This window comes from Haemorhous mexicanus, chromosome 1 (genome assembly GCF_027477595.1).
Source record: "Haemorhous mexicanus isolate bHaeMex1 chromosome 1, bHaeMex1.pri, whole genome shotgun sequence".
NCBI classification, from domain to species: Eukaryota; Metazoa; Chordata; class Aves; order Passeriformes; family Fringillidae; genus Haemorhous; species Haemorhous mexicanus.
Window position 1 is genome coordinate 73,281,927 of NC_082341.1, and position 17,032 is coordinate 73,298,958.

The 17,032-nt window shown below is 43.3% G+C and overlaps 1 protein-coding gene across 3 annotated transcripts in view; it reads left to right on the forward strand.

Annotated features, from left to right (window-relative positions):
• RNF152 (ring finger protein 152) overlaps positions 1-12,858 on the forward strand; it is a 43,204-nt gene extending 30,346 nt beyond the window's left edge. For all 3 annotated transcript variants that reach the window (XM_059854264.1, XM_059854252.1, XM_059854273.1), the window contains exon 2: positions 8,274-12,858. In XM_059854264.1, the coding sequence (XP_059710247.1) occupies positions 8,463-9,074 (612 nt within the window). In that variant the 5' untranslated portion in view covers positions 8,274-8,462 and the 3' untranslated portion in view covers positions 9,075-12,858. The remainder of the gene's footprint in view (positions 1-8,273) is intronic.
• Positions 12,859-17,032: the final 4,174 nt, after the last annotated feature.

The following is a 17,032-nucleotide window of genomic DNA, read 5'->3' on the forward strand; positions in this document are numbered from 1 at the left end:
GACCTTATTCTATCAGTTATGATGTATGAAATAAGAGAATTTCCTTACTTATTATTGTGGGGCTTTTAACAAAATATTTTCCAATTCCTTAATTCAATCTATTTCAATGTAAAAGGATGTATTACTTTGACTCCTCTAGATCTGTTGTGCTTTTCCCCCCACTTTTTCTGAAGCAAAAAAAAGGAAACAACCCCTTCCTGCACTTGAAGAAAACTAACCCCAGGCCATCCCAGGCCTTGAGAGCAGCCGGATGGAGGTGGGTCACATACTCACGTCCTCAGGGAAGCTGTGCTGGATGAGTGCAGACAGCAGAAACTATGTTAAGCACATGGTGGGGTGTATGAGGTGGGGGCACAGAGCAGACACAGCAATTAAAATTGTCATTTAAAGGGCTTTTGTTTCCTGAGGTGAGTGTAAAACTGAGTTTGCAGTTCTTGCATTGTACAGGCGGTGTATGAACATGTGAGCATTGATTCCTTTTCTTGCTGTTTGGGCCCATAGGCAGGTAGATTTTATCCTAGTTTTATCAAAATTCACTCAGTGACCTTGGAGAGCTGTAGCACTCTCTCCTCTAATTATAGACTAGTGTCTTAATAGACTCAGTCACCCACTGACCTGTATCAGTGAGAAAAGTCTGCATTTGAGCTTTATTTAAAATTAATTTTTTTTTGATGGTGTATTTCATCAGTCTAATACAAGATCCTCAGGGGAGGGAGGGAAGAATCTTTTAATTAAGTTGCTATTTAGGTATCAGGCAAATTCTATCAATGGCAGATGAAGCATAAAGCTCAAATGGTAGAGTAAAATTTGTAATTTAAGTGATCAGGTGCTTCATGCCTCTCTCAGCAGTTTGAATTCCACAGTAGTATGTCATATTGCCATAAGTGAAAATCCCTTAGAAAGAGGATGTTACATTGCATTTGAAAGCTCTTACTGAATGTGAGTTTAGCACCACTAGCTCCTCCTGTGTTTTGTGGGATTTTAGCCTCAGTGACTTAATTTGTGACCTCACTTTAAGTTTGGGAAGCAGTTTCTAAATCTGTATTGCCAACTACCTAACCACTTCTGTCCTGGTCATAAATAGCTACTGGTGCTGCTTTTATTCAGGGCTGAGAGGTAGAACTCCTTTCACACCAGATCTTCCACTGCCATTCTTCACCATGTTGATTTGAATGGCACATGGCTCTCTCACTTGGTAGTGGAAAAACCTGGCTTTTCATTCCTCTCATCCTGGGGTTTAGAAGTGAGTCAGGCATAATTAAGAGCAGCCAGCAAAACTGAGGAAGTGCTAATGGCCCTGCAAGCCTTGAGCTCAGAGTGGGCTGTAGAAATGAGCATCATCCCCTGGGATGCTTTGAATGCTGGAGATTCTGTTTATTTGCAAAATGCAAGGAACCTTTTTATATGCTGCGCTGGAAAATTTTCAGATGTGATATGTCTTAAGACCACAGTCAAGTCTTTAGTACACTGCTCAGGGAGAGAAGGGCAACTTAGAACAGCAGGAATGGTGAGAAGTACCGTCACACTCCTTTTAGCACGGCAGAGCTGCACCTGGGGGTGCTCTGCCAGCATGGAGGGGGACTAGGAGACTTAAGAGAACCATAGCTTGACAGTTGACCTTGTCAAAAACCTGTGGACATATTGGAGTTGGGCTGGTGAGGAGCAGATCGTGCTCCCATCACCTGGCCTCTAGGTTCACCTGCACAGAGGGCTGCTGAGAGGCAGGAAAGCTGTCCATTCTCTGTCTCTGCCTGTCTGAAATGGGCATATTTCTGTGGAATATTTTAATTTCAGATAATGTTTTTCACTTGTAAAGTGCCTCATGTGAAACTGTCTGATGAACATATCATACAGAACAGCTGTACTGTTCTGCCTCAGCACGATGAAATGTTTGCTGACCTGGCACATTGCAGGTGATTAGTAGTGTTTGCTGTAGGAACAAAGTGCAGCTTTTCCTGGTCATATTTGACCAAAATTAGGTCTTTGGAGGCAGGGAATGTGGACATGTCAAAGTTTGCAGATAAAAAGAGGGAGCAGCACAGCTGGTGATGTGAGATGGAACACGGAGCAGCATGTGAGTCTCTCTCTGTTTTCTCTAAACACCAAAGGCTGGTGTTTTCTCCTGATCTGTTTTTGCTCCAAACTCATAAATGTCTACATCTCATTACATTCCTGTAGGTGACCTTTTTGCCTCTGTCTCCTCTTCCTAGGGCTGGCTGGTGACAATTTCTAAGGTAAACGTTGTGGAATGATACATTGCAACTAGGCTCCTTTTTTGTGATCCACCACTGATTTCTCAGCTGCCTGAGAGGCAGGACAAACTGGTGTTCTGTCTGATGTGTACCATTGGGATCATCCACAGCAGGTTCTCTTGCCATCAGCATGCATCCCCTGGTGCTTGTTCATAGGATATTACAGACTCATATATCACAGTTTCACTCAGCTTTATTTTTTGTGGCTTTGTGCACCCAGGACTGTGTATACCAAGATGCTCATCTTGGCAAGGGCTGGACTAAAGCTAAAGGAGCAGTGACAGCTTGCACTGGCTGAGGCTTTGACTAAATTAAAATACTTTCCTTCTGCAATATTTCTGTGTAATTGTGAATAATGAAATGGAAAGGATGGTGGGAGTAGGCTTCTTGGTTTACAGGAAGGTTCCTGGAGAACAGGTAATTCTGGAGAGAAGGATGGATTTACTTTGCTGTTTTATTGTTAGCTTTATGTCCCACAAAATGAATATAGTTTCTCTGTTGTAATCTGCATGGTAGATGAACTATGCCTGTGTAGATAGGTTGCTTCTGGGGCACAGGCTCTTGTGTTTTTGATAATCTCTGAAAAAGCTGATATGTTTAATGAAAGCCCCCCAAATCACAGGCATACTATAGGGATGCTGCCAGCTGAAGGAGGTGGGGAAGAGCGTGTAGATTTCTGAGCTTTATTGCAGAAAAGAATCTGTCACCTCTGCCCTGTGGCTCTTGAGGTGAAAAGGAGAGTTGTGATGAAATTGTACTGGAACATTTGAGGCAATTGGGTGGTGCTTGCATGACCTTGGACCAATGGCTTCGTCTCTCAGTGCTTCTTTTCTTAGATGATGAAAGAATATAATGATGATAATACTTGCCTCTTAACAAGGGTGTTGTGATGAATAAATTAATTGTTCGTTGTGCTGTTCTCAGTTACTATGGTAATTAGTGCTACAGAACAGTCTAAAAATAAATAAGATCATTTAGTGAAGGATATTCAGGGGAAATCAAGTAGTACATCCTGGGCATTTGCACTTAGCCCAAGTGTGTTTTGTCCAAATGTGAATTTGTGAAAAACGTTCACCGATGCTGAATTTTTGTAGCAGAAATGCTTCTAATTATCTTTTTGGAGGCGGCTGTAGCACACATTTCCTTCCGTATCTGTGGGCACATGATTCTTGCAATTAGTTCTCCTATTGAGAACAGCACTCCCTCCTCATCCCATCTCCTTTACAGCCTAAGGGCACCTGAAACGAATGATTCTTTCTTCTTCATAAATCATACATACTCAGTAATACAGCCAAAGAATTGTTAATGTGTTTGGGGAGTTTACATAATGAACCTTTCTTGGTAAAGGTGAAGTATGGTCGATGCACTGCCTTGCTGAAATTCTGTTACAACCTTGCTGTACGGCAAGTAGACTGCCTAAATCCATGTGTAAGTCTATACAAAGTTTTTGAGGCTTTCTCTCAGTGATCAGTTAACTACACCAGCATGCCCCAGAGCCAGCCCTTTAAAATGTTATATGATGTTTAGTCATCTGTGAATTGTATTGGATTCCACAGGCATCACTGAAGTATATTTTTGGGGTTTCTAAGTTAATATAATTTTGGAGCCTAGTAAGTTAGGAAATATGTCTTAAGGTAGTTCTGAGTCCTTCAGTGAAGGTATTACCCCTTCAGGGCTGTGGTTTCCATTGCTTAATATCACAGGGGCTATCCTTACCTATGAAAAATATTGTGTTGCTAGGCAAGGATTTGCCATTAATTACTGTGTACTCTGACTTTATGTACAGCTCTGGGCTTGGATGTGCAGTGTCTTCCTTTGCACTAGGTTCCAAAAATAGCTGTCTTTTGTGACCTGGCCAGTTTGTAGCTAGCATTTGTGCAGAGCAAACTTGTGCTTTCTTCCTCTCACTGTCGCAGCTGCAGCAGCCTTCATCTGTTCACCTCCCACAGCACCTCTGCACATTGTGTTGAAAAGGTGTCAATAGTAAGAGCAACAAATGCCCCTTCTGCTCCTTCAGGAGTAGGAAACTGATGCCTTGGTATTCCTGGCCTCCTGCTCACCCAGAGATAACTTCGGTCATTGCTGTGGTCTCCAGTGAAGTACTGGCAGAACAGATAGGATGACTAACAGATAGCTGAAACACTTGCTTTATTCTTCAGAGCTTTATTGGTATTGAGTCATACAATTTAAAAACTCATGGCTTGTGCAGAGGGCAGCCCAAATCTGCAAGGAGGACCTTTGTGCCATGTTCTCAGCCGCCTGGCTGCTGCAGAGGTCATCAGCTTTGCAGGTTTCTCCGTGGGTCTCTGTAACAGCTTGTGAATTCCTCTCCTTGAGAGGAGCCACTGGCCACCTTGTGAATATTGGGCAGATGTAACAAAAAGGAAAGAGGAGAGTGCAGGGCAAGGGAGGGAGGCTTCTTATGGCCTGTCTCATCTTGCTGCCTTTGCTCCTGCTGCACCTTTCTGACACATGAGTTTTGGATCTTGTGGATTTTCATTTCCAGTTAGTTATTGTTTGTGTTACAGGTTAGACCTCAGCCCTGAAGAACTTCCAGGGCTGTCAGGTTTGTGCCCGGCAGTCACTGCTTGTAGCTGCTATTGCTTCTGTGTCTGTGGTTTCACTGTCTCAGTCCCCAGTCCCTGTTCCACATGTGCCCCTATTCACACATATACATGTGCTATCACTTTCGCAGAGACCTGTGGATATCCCTGACAGTGTTTTCTGCTTTTTCTTCCCTCTCTGTTTTCTTCTGTCAACAGTCCCCTTGTTCACCTTGGGTGTCACTGTGTGAGGAGAGCAAGTACACAACAATGGTTTTGGCTGATACTTGATGTCAGCTGTGCCCTCACCTGCAGTACTGGCTGCCTCTCTGTCTTTGTGCTTGAAGCACAGAGTCCAGTCTGAGTGAGCTTTGAATGAGCTGTTCACCTGTGGCAGCTCAGTACCTTCAGCTGGTGTGAGGGTGCATTGAGCACAAGCTAAAGAGCTTGGTCTCCTGTCCAAGAGGAAACCTGCTTCTCTTGGCATAGTTATGAAAGTGAAATGGTAGAAGAGTACTGAAAGCTCTCATGGATTTTTCCTTCTTAGGTTTGTAGTGCAATTTTTTTTCAATTAGATTCTTCTTCTAGATGATGGCTTGACTTTCTTTTATCCTGAAACTGAGCTGTGGCAGAGTGCAAGAGGGTTGTATAGTTGGAAATAAAATTGCATTGCACCTGCGAAGCTGCACGTCCAACCTTTGAACAAGGCAATGTCAGCAAAGGTCAAGGGGTTAGATGGCTGTGGCTACTCTTTAACTTGTCTTTAGTTATGTTCTGAAGGAATCATACTAACCTCTCTACTTACTGGTCATTACTGCTGATCCACACCTCTGATTAAGATTTGAGATGTTTTGGGAAAGTATGAGCAGTTTATGTCACGTAGGTGGCAAGCCCATTCCTGACCTTGCAGATACACTGATTTATATCTGCAGAAGCAGTACTTCCACTCTGTCCTTGGGCAGAGTAGTCATGTGAGAGTAGGTTTAGGTTAGATATTAGCATGCACTGTGAGGGTGGTGAGGCACTGAACAGGTCGCACAGCGTAGCTGTGACTGCCCATCCCTGGAAGTGTTCAAGAACAGGCTGGATGGAGCTCTGACAACCTGGTCTAGTGGAAGGTGTCCTTGCCCACAGCAGGGATGTTGGAACCAGATGATCTTTGAGTCTCTTCTATGATTTTATGATAATTCCTAATTTCTGAATTTATAGACATTGGGATTTTTTCTTGTAATAATACTGCAGTATTGTTATACTTGAGGCTTTTTTGATAGATTGGCAGATAAAGCAGGTAAGAGTTGTGTCTTGTACTGTCTGAGCTCAACTTTGACTTGGATGGTCTGTAACTGCAAATTTGGTACAGATACTTCTGTGCAAAATGCAAATCTGCTGGGTTGCTTGTGGCTGAAAACTGGATCTGGTGGCCTCAGTGATTCTTTTCTGAGTTTGTATAACTAATTTCTATTCTGGCTCTTGTCTCTTAATATTTTTTTTTTCAGCCAGAAATTGGCCAGCATCATGGATATCTTTCTTTCATTTTTCTCTTTCAGCTGTATGCTAGTCTATTATCATGTCAGCTCCTTTCTTGATAGTCTTCCCTTGTGTGTGCCTGTACCATAGGGATATGGAGATAGTAGTGGATATGGAAATAAGGAAGATAAAACCTCTCCTAATTTTCTTCCACTTTCTCTCTGTGTGGCCTGCACACAGCAGTGTTCAGCTCCCCAGCACACAGAGTATCTTTTGATGCCTTTGTGTAGCATGGCACTGGTGTGGAGCAGGTGTCCCATGGGCTTCATGATGGTGAGGGTCTCTCTTATTAGCAGTGGCCTCTGTGCCACATTAAGATAAAGCATCCCAAAAGTGCTGGTGGACAGTGTGTGCCTGTCCACCAGACAGATGCCCCTGCAGCCATTTTACGTTTCAGGAGCTCCTGCCTTCTAACTGCCCCCCGCTCCCTCCCAAGTCAGGATTATCGCTGTGTGTTTGTTGAAGCATCTTGTGAGCCAAAATCCACTGCTGTTACAAAATCTGCAAGCAGGGCCAGTTCTGCCAGTGTTGGTGAGACCAGTCATCAGCATCTGAAGAGATGACGTGAATTTTGTTTTCCCTATTCAAATACGGGTAACTGCCAGAAGCAGGGTACAGGACAGTGAGGTCCAGAGCGCTGTTCTGGGTTGCAAATCCCATGTCTATGCCTACCTTCTCTTCTTAAACTACAATATTTGTTTTTCTGATATCACCCATTGATTAGTATGTTGCAACCTCATTGCTATAATCTGGAGGGGAGAGCAAGAAGTTATTGTATAGAAAGGAAGAAGTCCTCTGAAAGCTGTGGTCCTTGGGTGTTAACTCTAGTTTGGAAATAACATTGCAATAAGAGAAGATCAAAGGTCACCCTGCAGATATTTTGGGTTTTCTTTATTCTCTGGAAGCAAATTCAGGCTGATACTTCTTCAAATACAGGAATGAAGTAAGTGTAAAATGTTGTAAAACTGTCATCCCTTCATATTAATTGCTTTGGAGTGACCAAAATCAAACAAAGCTGAACTATGCACTGCAGGTAAACACAGATACCTTCTTCTTGGCAAAGATGTAAGTAATAAGTGGGAAAATGGGAATTGTAAAGGAAATCCCTTTATAAGGATTTAGAACAAGATCAGTAACAATTTGCTTTTAATTCAATGCATTATCTTTCTTTCTGTTGTTATTCTGTTTTATTTCTTTGTGGTGTTCAGTGGTCCTGGGTCTAAGCAGAGCCTTTTGTGTCAGATGAGGTTTTCATTAGTGAGAAGGTTTATGTTTCAGAGGGCCATGTTCAACAAGCTGCTTGTGTAACTGAGCAAACAGTTAATTTGACTGTAAATGATACCATTCCTTTTCATTATGTGCAAATGTAGGTCTTGCAGTATAGTTGCTTGGTTGCTAATTCGTGCACAGGCACAAGTTCAGGAGCCTGTGGAAATGCTTCCATTTAAACATACTTTTTCTTTCCCCCATCTTTCATGCAGCCTTAGCTCCCAATATAGCTGCCAAATAGCTAAAAATCCTCAGGGATTTAAAGGATTAAATGAGAACAATTGTTTTGGTGCAGGAAGGGCTGAAAAGTGCTGAAAGTATGACAGGAGGTTGTTGCTATGGGACCTGGCTTGTGAACTATACAGCCACTTCTGTTATGGGCATAAATATAACTGTGAGTGGTGGACTCATGGGTTGATTGGGGTTTGATTGCTGGGAAAATTAGGGGGGGAAAAAACCATTAAGAGACCTAGTGATAGTACTGATGACTGACTGGAAGTTTTGCCACTGGGCTGTTTGGTGAAGGTGGTGGGAAGATGCTTTCTAGTGAAGGATAACAAATTTGTTTCTCCCACCAGATAACAGAGTCAGTGCTAGTTTTCATTCTCCTTTGGCTGGACTCTTCTGTTCCCACAGGCTCCTGTGAATAACCTGTTTTTTCACGTTCTTCTGTTTGTCTCAGGCGCTGAAAGTTTCAGGCTGGAGATTTTCCTGTGCTCTCCATAGCTGCTGCCCAGTGCTGCCCTGAGGAAAGCGGAGTTGGGAAGGCGGGTGCTGCCCTGAGCAGAAGTGGTGGGAAGGCTGCTACCCCTTGCCTACAGGGTGTCAGGGCTCACCACAAGGCCTGCTGTGCTTCCCTGCACTGGCTGCCATGGAGACCTTATCCCAGGACTCTCTGCTGGAGTGCCAGATTTGCTTCAACTACTACAGCCCCCGCCGGCGGCCCAAGCTGCTGGACTGCAAGCACACCTGCTGCTCCGTGTGCCTGCAGCAGATGAGGACCAGCCAGAAGGACCTGCGCTGCCCCTGGTGCCGTGGGATCACCAAGCTGCCTCCGGGGTACTCTGTGTCACAGCTGCCCGATGACCCCGAGGTGATCGCCGTCATCGCCATCCCCCACACCTCGGAGCACACCCCCGTCTTCATCAAACTCCCCAGCAATGGGTGCTACATGCTGCCCTTGCCTCTCTCCAAGGAGCGGGCGCTGCTGCCGGGAGACATTGGCTGCCGTCTCCTGCCTGGCAGCCAGCAGAAGTCCCTGACGGTGGTGACCATCCCCGCGGAGCAGCAGCCGCTGCAGGGCGGCCTTCCCGCCGAGGCAGGAGCGGAGGAGCCGGACCGGAGAGGCGCTGTGAAAAGCTCCACCTGGTCAGGGGTGTGCACTGTGATCCTGGTGGCCTGCGTCCTGGTCTTCCTCCTGGGCATCGTCCTCCACAACATGTCGTGCATTTCCAAGCGCTTCACGGTGATCTCCTGCGGCTGAGGCAGCGGGGGTTGTGCTCCCCCGGGGGTCAGGTTGGGTCGGGTCGGTGGTGGTGGTATTGAGCAAGACAATTCCGTGCAGCTTTCCCCAGTGACTGCAGGACGCTGTGCACCTGGGCAGTGGTGCCCGCCTGGCTGCGGCCCCCGGAGGGGTGGCATCAGGCCTGTCGGCAGCCTGAGGAGAAAATCACATCCCGTGTCTGGCGGCAGTGGCACTGAGGAGGACTGCATGTGTCACCTCAACCACTTATCAAAGGGACTGCAACTCCACAGTGATCTTTTTTTATTGTGTTACAAGATTAAAGACCTCATGTAGCTGGTTATACTGTGAAGTATACAGTACGGGCTCTTCTTTAAACACAGTGTATTAAAATCAAAACTGCTCCACGTAGAATTAAATGAGAACTGGCGCACAACTGTACGAGCTGTTCAATACCAGTCCACACATGCATTATTTTTTAATGAGGGGAGGGAGGGAGACTCATAAAACGGAGAAATCATGTAGCTGGTAAAGTATTTTATATGTTTTAAATGGCACATTAATTAAACCAAGTTAGGGAATTGTACAGTAGTTTTTAAAAGGTAGCATTTTACAAGCAATTATTTCCTTCCTTGGTGTCTGTGTTTTGCCTCTGTTTTTCCCCATTTCTTTCAACTACAGAAAAGTGGTACTTCCAGCGTCTTTTATTTGAAAGAGCTTTCAAGAAGGGATTCAAAGTGGACTAGAAAGAATACCTAAAAAGTGCAGTCAAAACAGTTCAGCCTAACCAGCTTTATGGAAAGGATGGCTTTGCATGGTAAACACTGGACATGCTGTTTTCCCTCCAGTCTGGCTGCAGACTTCTGATGACCTGGCCTTCATAGCCATTAGTGAAGAAATGGGTCATGACAAGTCATAGGACTCCTGCAAGGATGCGATAACATACTGCTCTTAATTTTCTTTTTCTGCAGGTTAGGTTTGCTTAATTGTTTTTGAAGAATTTAGGCCTATTTTACCTCCCCCTTTCTTAGGAGTTGCAGCTGTGCACTAATGGGTGGTGTGACAGAGGTGTTGCTCTAAGAAAGCTTCACCATCGGAACTGAGACCAAGGACTGTGGTATGCAGTCATCTAGTAAGGGGCAGTGATGTATCTTGGAGAAGAATCCAGGCCAGCCTAACCTCTTACTTGGTGGACCACCCCTCTTAAACTGCTGTGACTGTCCTGGTGTCAGAATGTCTGGGTGATCTTAACAGAGCCTCTTCCCATGTTTCAGTCTTCCTAGTGTTGATGATTTCATAAGGACAGATTTGAAAAACAAACACAGTAAGTGTCCCTCCTCCCTTTCATTACAGTCTCCTGTGACTGTCATAAGAACCCAGTCATTTGCAGTTTACTTCTTGGGAAGAGCCAAATTCCTGAATGTTCACTGCAGTAGCTTCTAAGCAGTCCCACTAGCTTTAGTAGTACTGCTCTTAAGTAAAGAGCAGTATAAAGCCCAGTGTGAATTTGGGTATTTGACAAGTCTGATTGCTGAAACTTAGATGAGCTTTAGGGATTGGATTAAGGGGCACGTGGCAGACCTTTAGTAAGACAGAAAAATCTGTTGATTTGCACTGCTGCTTTTTGTCAGTACAAGGCATAACCTCCCTGAACTATGTCCTCTTGTTGTCTACCTACTGTTCTTTCTAATTCTTGGAGATTGCTGAGTGCCATATTATAACATAGTTTCGACTATGCAGTGCCCAAGCTGCCTCCATAGTCATCCTTGGTTTTCTGGTTTTGTCACAAAATCCAGTTGCTGGTTCACAATAAACATTCTCAGCTCACACTTCTGTCAGGAAAATACCTCTGACTTCATGCTGGATTTCTTTCCTTCCCTGTTTCTAAACCACCATTTTCTTCCTTGATTTCCATTAATGGAAGAATGGAAATGGGGTGCTTAGTTGTGATGATGTGTTTGCTCGCATATGGAGAGGAACCATTGTGCTGATTTTTATCTACTGTCATATGTATGCATAGCACAGGAAAAAAAAGTCTTCAGATAAAACACTCAATGCCTTTTTTGTGCAAGGCCCATGTGCAGTATGCCTTGAATCTGGCTTGCAAGTATTGTAATTCCATTAACACCTCTCCGCAGCATGTTTCATGTGGTTGCAGTAGGGAACACCAGGTATTCCCAAATGTGTCTTGTGAACGTGCTCGTCTCTTGTTGCCAGTAGCTAGCCAGATTTCTATTGACATCCATGCTATGCTGCTTATTGTGTTAAGGAAAGCCAGTTCACAAAAAATCCTGCCTTTTACAAGACTCTTGAGGAACTGACCAGACACAGGACTTGACCCTCTACTGCCTTATCCCGTAGCAATGACTGGGTATACCAGAAGCTTATGGCATAGGTGAAAGATGCTCCGAGAACAGTGCTGGTGCATTTTGTGCCAGCTTCTGTATTTGTTTATCTGAGTTATCAGTGAATGCACAAAACCACGAGGCAGTCAAGGAGCAGGTCCTGGCGACACAGTGGTGGTAACGTTACCTCCTTCCAGCCATACCTGCCCGACTGAAGCTCTTGAGGCCGAGGATTCTCTGACATTGCAAAGAAAGGCCCTCTTCATCTCCCTATGGGGAGTGCACAATAAAAGAGGAATCAGAAATTAGGTTAAAATACCACACTGCATAACACATTATACAACAGGCAGACCTGGACTTTATCCGGAATTAATGGCGTTAAGTGTTATATTAGCAGAATACCATCCTGTACTACGTAACACAGTACATTGTTTCGTTAATATGAATTTCCTGTACTTTTGTGCCTGCTGAAATGCATGTTTGACCTAATTTCTGATCCAGACATTTGCCTGCTCACAGCCTTGTGTAAGAGCAATAAGTAAAACCTCAAGATTTTTTCCTGCGTGTACGCGCATGGTGTGTATGTTTGTTCCTTTTTATAAATAGGAGTTCTGGAAAAGTTTTTGTTCTGGCTTTAGACTGTGACTAGAATTTTAAATTTGCAGCTGTCATATATGTTAGATCACCTAGCTTTTTTGCTGACTTGTGTAGAAATGAACTAAATAGTTTGTTGTAATGTACAGTGTTAAAATGTTTCTCAAGTATGTCAATAGTCATACTACTTTAAAAATGCAGTGCAGTCTGTCCCATTCCTTGGTTCAATACCTGGCATTAAAAAGTGATACTGCTAATTTTTTTTATTATTATTTTAAAAAAACAGCCTTGTCTTTGTAATCTTTCCTTTGGGGAGAAACACATTTGGACTTAGGCCAAAATCATCAGGTTCCAGGTTAGCTTTTGTTCTCTGGTGTCCAGTAAGAAGTCACTGCCCAGTTCCACCAAAAAGAAAGACAGAAGCTTACTGTGACCCAGTACAGTTTGAGAAACCAAAATTTTTGCTAAAATGTGTGGGTAATTATTCAAGCACCTGCATTTTTAGAGCACATTACTCTGTATGAATGTGTATTTATTTGCTTGTTTAATAGGAAAGGTGTGTGTGTTGGGGTCCAGTTTCAGTTTTTTTCCTGGATGGTCCCAACTTCCATTGTTGGCTTGTGCTTTGCTGGCAAACAAACTTTAGGGTTCACTCTGTGAAATTTTGTTTAGTGAATTTTAAAAATTCAAAATATGCAATTTTGGTATGCAGGATTTTTTTAGGAAATTGTGTGTTCAGTGATTGTTCATGCTTAACCACGATGTAAAGGAGCCTGTATGTTTTGTAAACACGGAGCAGTCATGAGTCCAAAGTTTCATCTTTACTAATGAAGCTCATTCTGAATAAAACGTTAGCAAGAAAAGAATGATAGCAAGTGAATTATGGTTCCTCTGTTATTTTGCCATCAAATGAAGAGTGTGGAAGGGAATTTGGCAGAATCGCTCCATATTTTATGAGAAGGGTGGCTGAAATTTATCACTCGGTGTTTAAAGGCAATATGTAAAGTATGGGTTGTAGTAACTAGTGAAAGGGCATTCATGTTTTAATTAGTATGGGATACAGAATTGTAGCTGATGACTACTAAGCCAAAGAACCTTTTTTCTGTTTTAATAAAATAAAAAACTTTAAGTAAATGCTTTGCTTATAGGAATGAGGGATTGCTGGCCTTTACGTAAGCCTGCATTGTGCAGACTGGTACACTGCTCCCTCTTGCCTTGAGCTCCTCTTCCCAGTTGCATGATTGCTGGAGCCATGGGCATCCAGCTTTTTTTGATAGTGCACATTATTTTCTGGAGTGAGGGTGGTTGATATTTCACACTGATTTTGTTACATTCACAGCAGGGCTGAACCAAAACCAAACAATTAATATATGGTCTGAACTCTTCTGTAGATGTCCCAGAATCAAAAGCTCCAGGCACCAGTCTCTTGTGTATTGATCCAAGCCTGTGTTCTCTGGATCTTTTCACAACAATGCCAGGGAGCAGAGGATGTTGCTCCCTCCCACTCATGAGAATGGATCTGTACCCGCCATCCACAGCCAAACTAGCCCCCTGGAATGGGGCCTACTGGCACGAGCCACTTGCGTGAGTACTGCAGGAGATGTTCACATATCGAGTGAACACCTCTCAAGTAAGTGTTGGGGTTGAAATGCCTCCTTATCCCAATGGCACAGAAAGTATGGCTTGAGATTTGTTTTTCCCAGACCTTTTCTATGGGTGGATGGAGGGGGAAGGGAAGAAGGTGCATGGCAGCAGATTAGTCCCAGCAGTGTCTGGGAGGCTGCTGAAGGATCTGCTGGCCCTGAAGGCAAAGTTTTTGAGCAAGAGCTTCAGTAGGACAAGATTGCTTGTAAATGCAGTGGATTTAGAACATGCTAGTGACCTTTCTGGTGCTGTACAGTGTTCTTAGGCTTGACAGCTGGGCTTGTTGTGTTCTCTCTCTTTGTCACTTTACCTCTTGCTTGCTTGTGTCGACAAGCAAAGCTTCTTGCTTCACCCTCAAGTTGAACAATTTTCAAGACATTTCTTAAGTTGCCCTGAGCATCTCTAATGAAAAAAACTAATGAAAAAAACTAACCTTCCAAGATCAGTGAAATTTTATGCTTAATGAATGTTCAAAAAATGCATTTTTCAAGCATTTTCTTGTGCTTCGGTATATTTTTATTATAGTTTTAAAGCCTCTATTTTTTTCTGCTAATCATGTTCCTGAATGTCAGAGTCAATTCAAGGGATTAGTTAAGATCCACAGGCAGAAGAAAACATTTCCTATCCACCCCACGTTCCTCCTTCAGATGTACAGGAGTCTTTTCACCCTCCTCATCCATTTCACACTGGAGCACATAGGCATGAGGATGAAATGGGAATTCGGGGGCATGCATGAAGCACCTATGCATATGAGCACAGGGACACATTCCCATGCTGGGTGGGACGTGGGGGGGACATGCACACAACACATGCTCATGTAGAGCCCTCAGAAAAGGCTGGTGAAAGAATCTCAGGCTTTTCTGTCTCAGGAGGGTCATGTACTTCATGGTGCTGGGATAGCTTGTTAACATGAAGCTTTGTTATGATTACCTGGATTTCCTGTGGGATGAGTTGCTGCTCCCTCTGAGCTGTCCCCTGCAAACCAGCTCCTACTGCTGTTGGATGGAACTCTGCTCCACAGCTGATGCCTCTTCTGGAGTTCAGGTGAGGAACCACACATTCCTCTGTTCCTCCAGGCTGGAGTAGCCACCCAAAAGGGAACAACCAGATGCCTGGGCTTTTAGTTTATAAGGAGTTTATAAGATAAACTGGAGTTCTTTTGAAGCAGAACTGCATAGAGCACTATTGCAAGCTGGAAGGCAACATACAGACTTGGCCTAACTGGTTTGAAAGAGTGAAGAGTGGGTGGAGAAAGAAAGGACACCTGAAAATGAGCACACGAGTAGACACTAGCCTGGAAATTCAGATCTGTATGTGCAAAAACATCTACTGGGCATGTTTTGCAGTGGCCTGCTTATGTCATTTCTGTCAAATTGTGTCTCAAGAATGTCACTGAAACTCCAGATCTTGCTTTTTCTTCAACACCTTTGAGCTGGGAAGCAGCCTTTTTCAAAAGTGCAGTTTTGTACCTCGCTGACTCGATGATGTACAGAAATTTTTTAGGATACTGAATTGTCAGTGAAGCTCAGGACTTGGACTAAAGCTGAACAGGAATTCAGTGGGGAGAAGCTGGGATTAAAAAGCCAAATCTTGAATTCTCAGTGTGTGCAGTTGAGTCACATTGTTTAAAATAAAAACTTGGCATGTGTGTGTCCCAGGACAAATAATGAGGTTGACAATGTTGGTAATGCTCAACAGTTGAAGACAGGATTTAATGAATCTATTAGATCTGAAAAGCTGAAAGCAAAAGTGGCTATTTGGTACAGTTATTGCCTTCAAAGGAAATAGTAGGATTAGATTAGGGGTCTGTAGCTTTCTGGCTTGGTTTTCAACATTAAGTTAAAAAACCCCAAACTTGAACTGAGAAACCTGAGTGGTTTCAGGCTGAAGGTTATTTACTTTCCTATTTTGAGAGTTATGAAAAGATGAGTGTTTGTTGTCACTGCACTCATCAGTCTGGAAAGCATTGCCCTATAGGTGTTTCCATGCCCTGACTTGATCGGAACCACTGGGATTTGCATCTGCTCAAGAGAAATCTGGATGTGCCTCAAGATGGAGGGGTTTGGGGGGAGAGGGAGGGGGGAAAATATTCTTCTGCAAGATGTTTTGAATTCAGGTGTCGTTATAAGTGTATGATCTCACTGAAGAATTTTAAAACAGTGGTGAATCTTACAAGACTGTCAAAGCAGTCTGTCATATGGTAGACACATGGGGCTGGCTAAGGGCATAGCAGGGAGATCAGTTCCCAAGTATGGCCAATTTGCTGATTGAATTGCAAATTAATAATTTCTCACTTAAATTTTTTTTGAATAATGCTTGCAGATGTTTCTTGAAGATACGCTTACAGAATGTATTTAAATACTGGGGACACAATTCAGAAAATATGCTAACTGAGAAAGCACTGAAGTACTAAATCTGAGGAAGCCAAAGGGATTCAGTCACAGATGATTAAATACTTTCTTGAACAGAGGTGGACTTCTTTCACATTCACGTATTTGTTTCTTAATGCTTGGCTAGTCTGCACAATTCTTAAGGAATGTTTGAAGTAAAAAGCTTTGCTTTGGGGAAGGCTTTATTTTGAAATTTATATTGACTAGGAGAGGCTCTTTAATAAGCCAAGGCAGCTGTTTTCAAGCATCTGAGTCTAAAAACTTATTTCTGTAGCTTCTATTTTTAATTGCTTATTGCAACATAGCTGAGCATTCTTAATTTATGGTGGAATACCCCACAACCTTGCAGTTTAAACCCACACCAAAACCCACCTTTAGGAATCCAGAACAACGATGGTTTAAAAAGCTTGGGAGAAATAAACTGAATTCTAATCACTTCTTTTCTGCTATGCTGAAATGCTGAGGGGATTTGCTAAACCTACAGGTTGATAAAACAGAATCCCTGCTTAATGGTTGTATTTGCTAAACCTGCTAACTGCAATGGATATATAGTGTGTTCTTTCTTTTTGACCTCCCCTGGTTTAGAGAAGACAAGATTTGGACAGCTGTAGCTGGATTGAACAGCGTGATAAGAGTTGTAAAATGTTACCAGCAAAGAGTGTGGTTTTGTGATAAACAAAGGATTGCAACAGTGAATGTCTTTCGGCAGCCATCCAGGCAGAACAAGCATTCAGCAACTCCAGCAAACCCTTGGGATCGAGAGAAATGTCAGGAGTAGTGCATAAATGAGGATATTTTTTAATACCATAGATACTGTCTGTTATTGCTGATGCTTGACATCTTTGGGTTGGGGTTGTTTCTTTGGTCCATTGTAACAAGCAGCCTAAAAATCCCTTTGTGCTGCTTCCTTAGGAGCATGGTGTCTCCTGTTTCCTCTTCTTCAGCCCTATGTTTGGGCCATCCTGTTCCCCTACAGATTTGCAAGGAGAAGCTTACCTTTGTATGA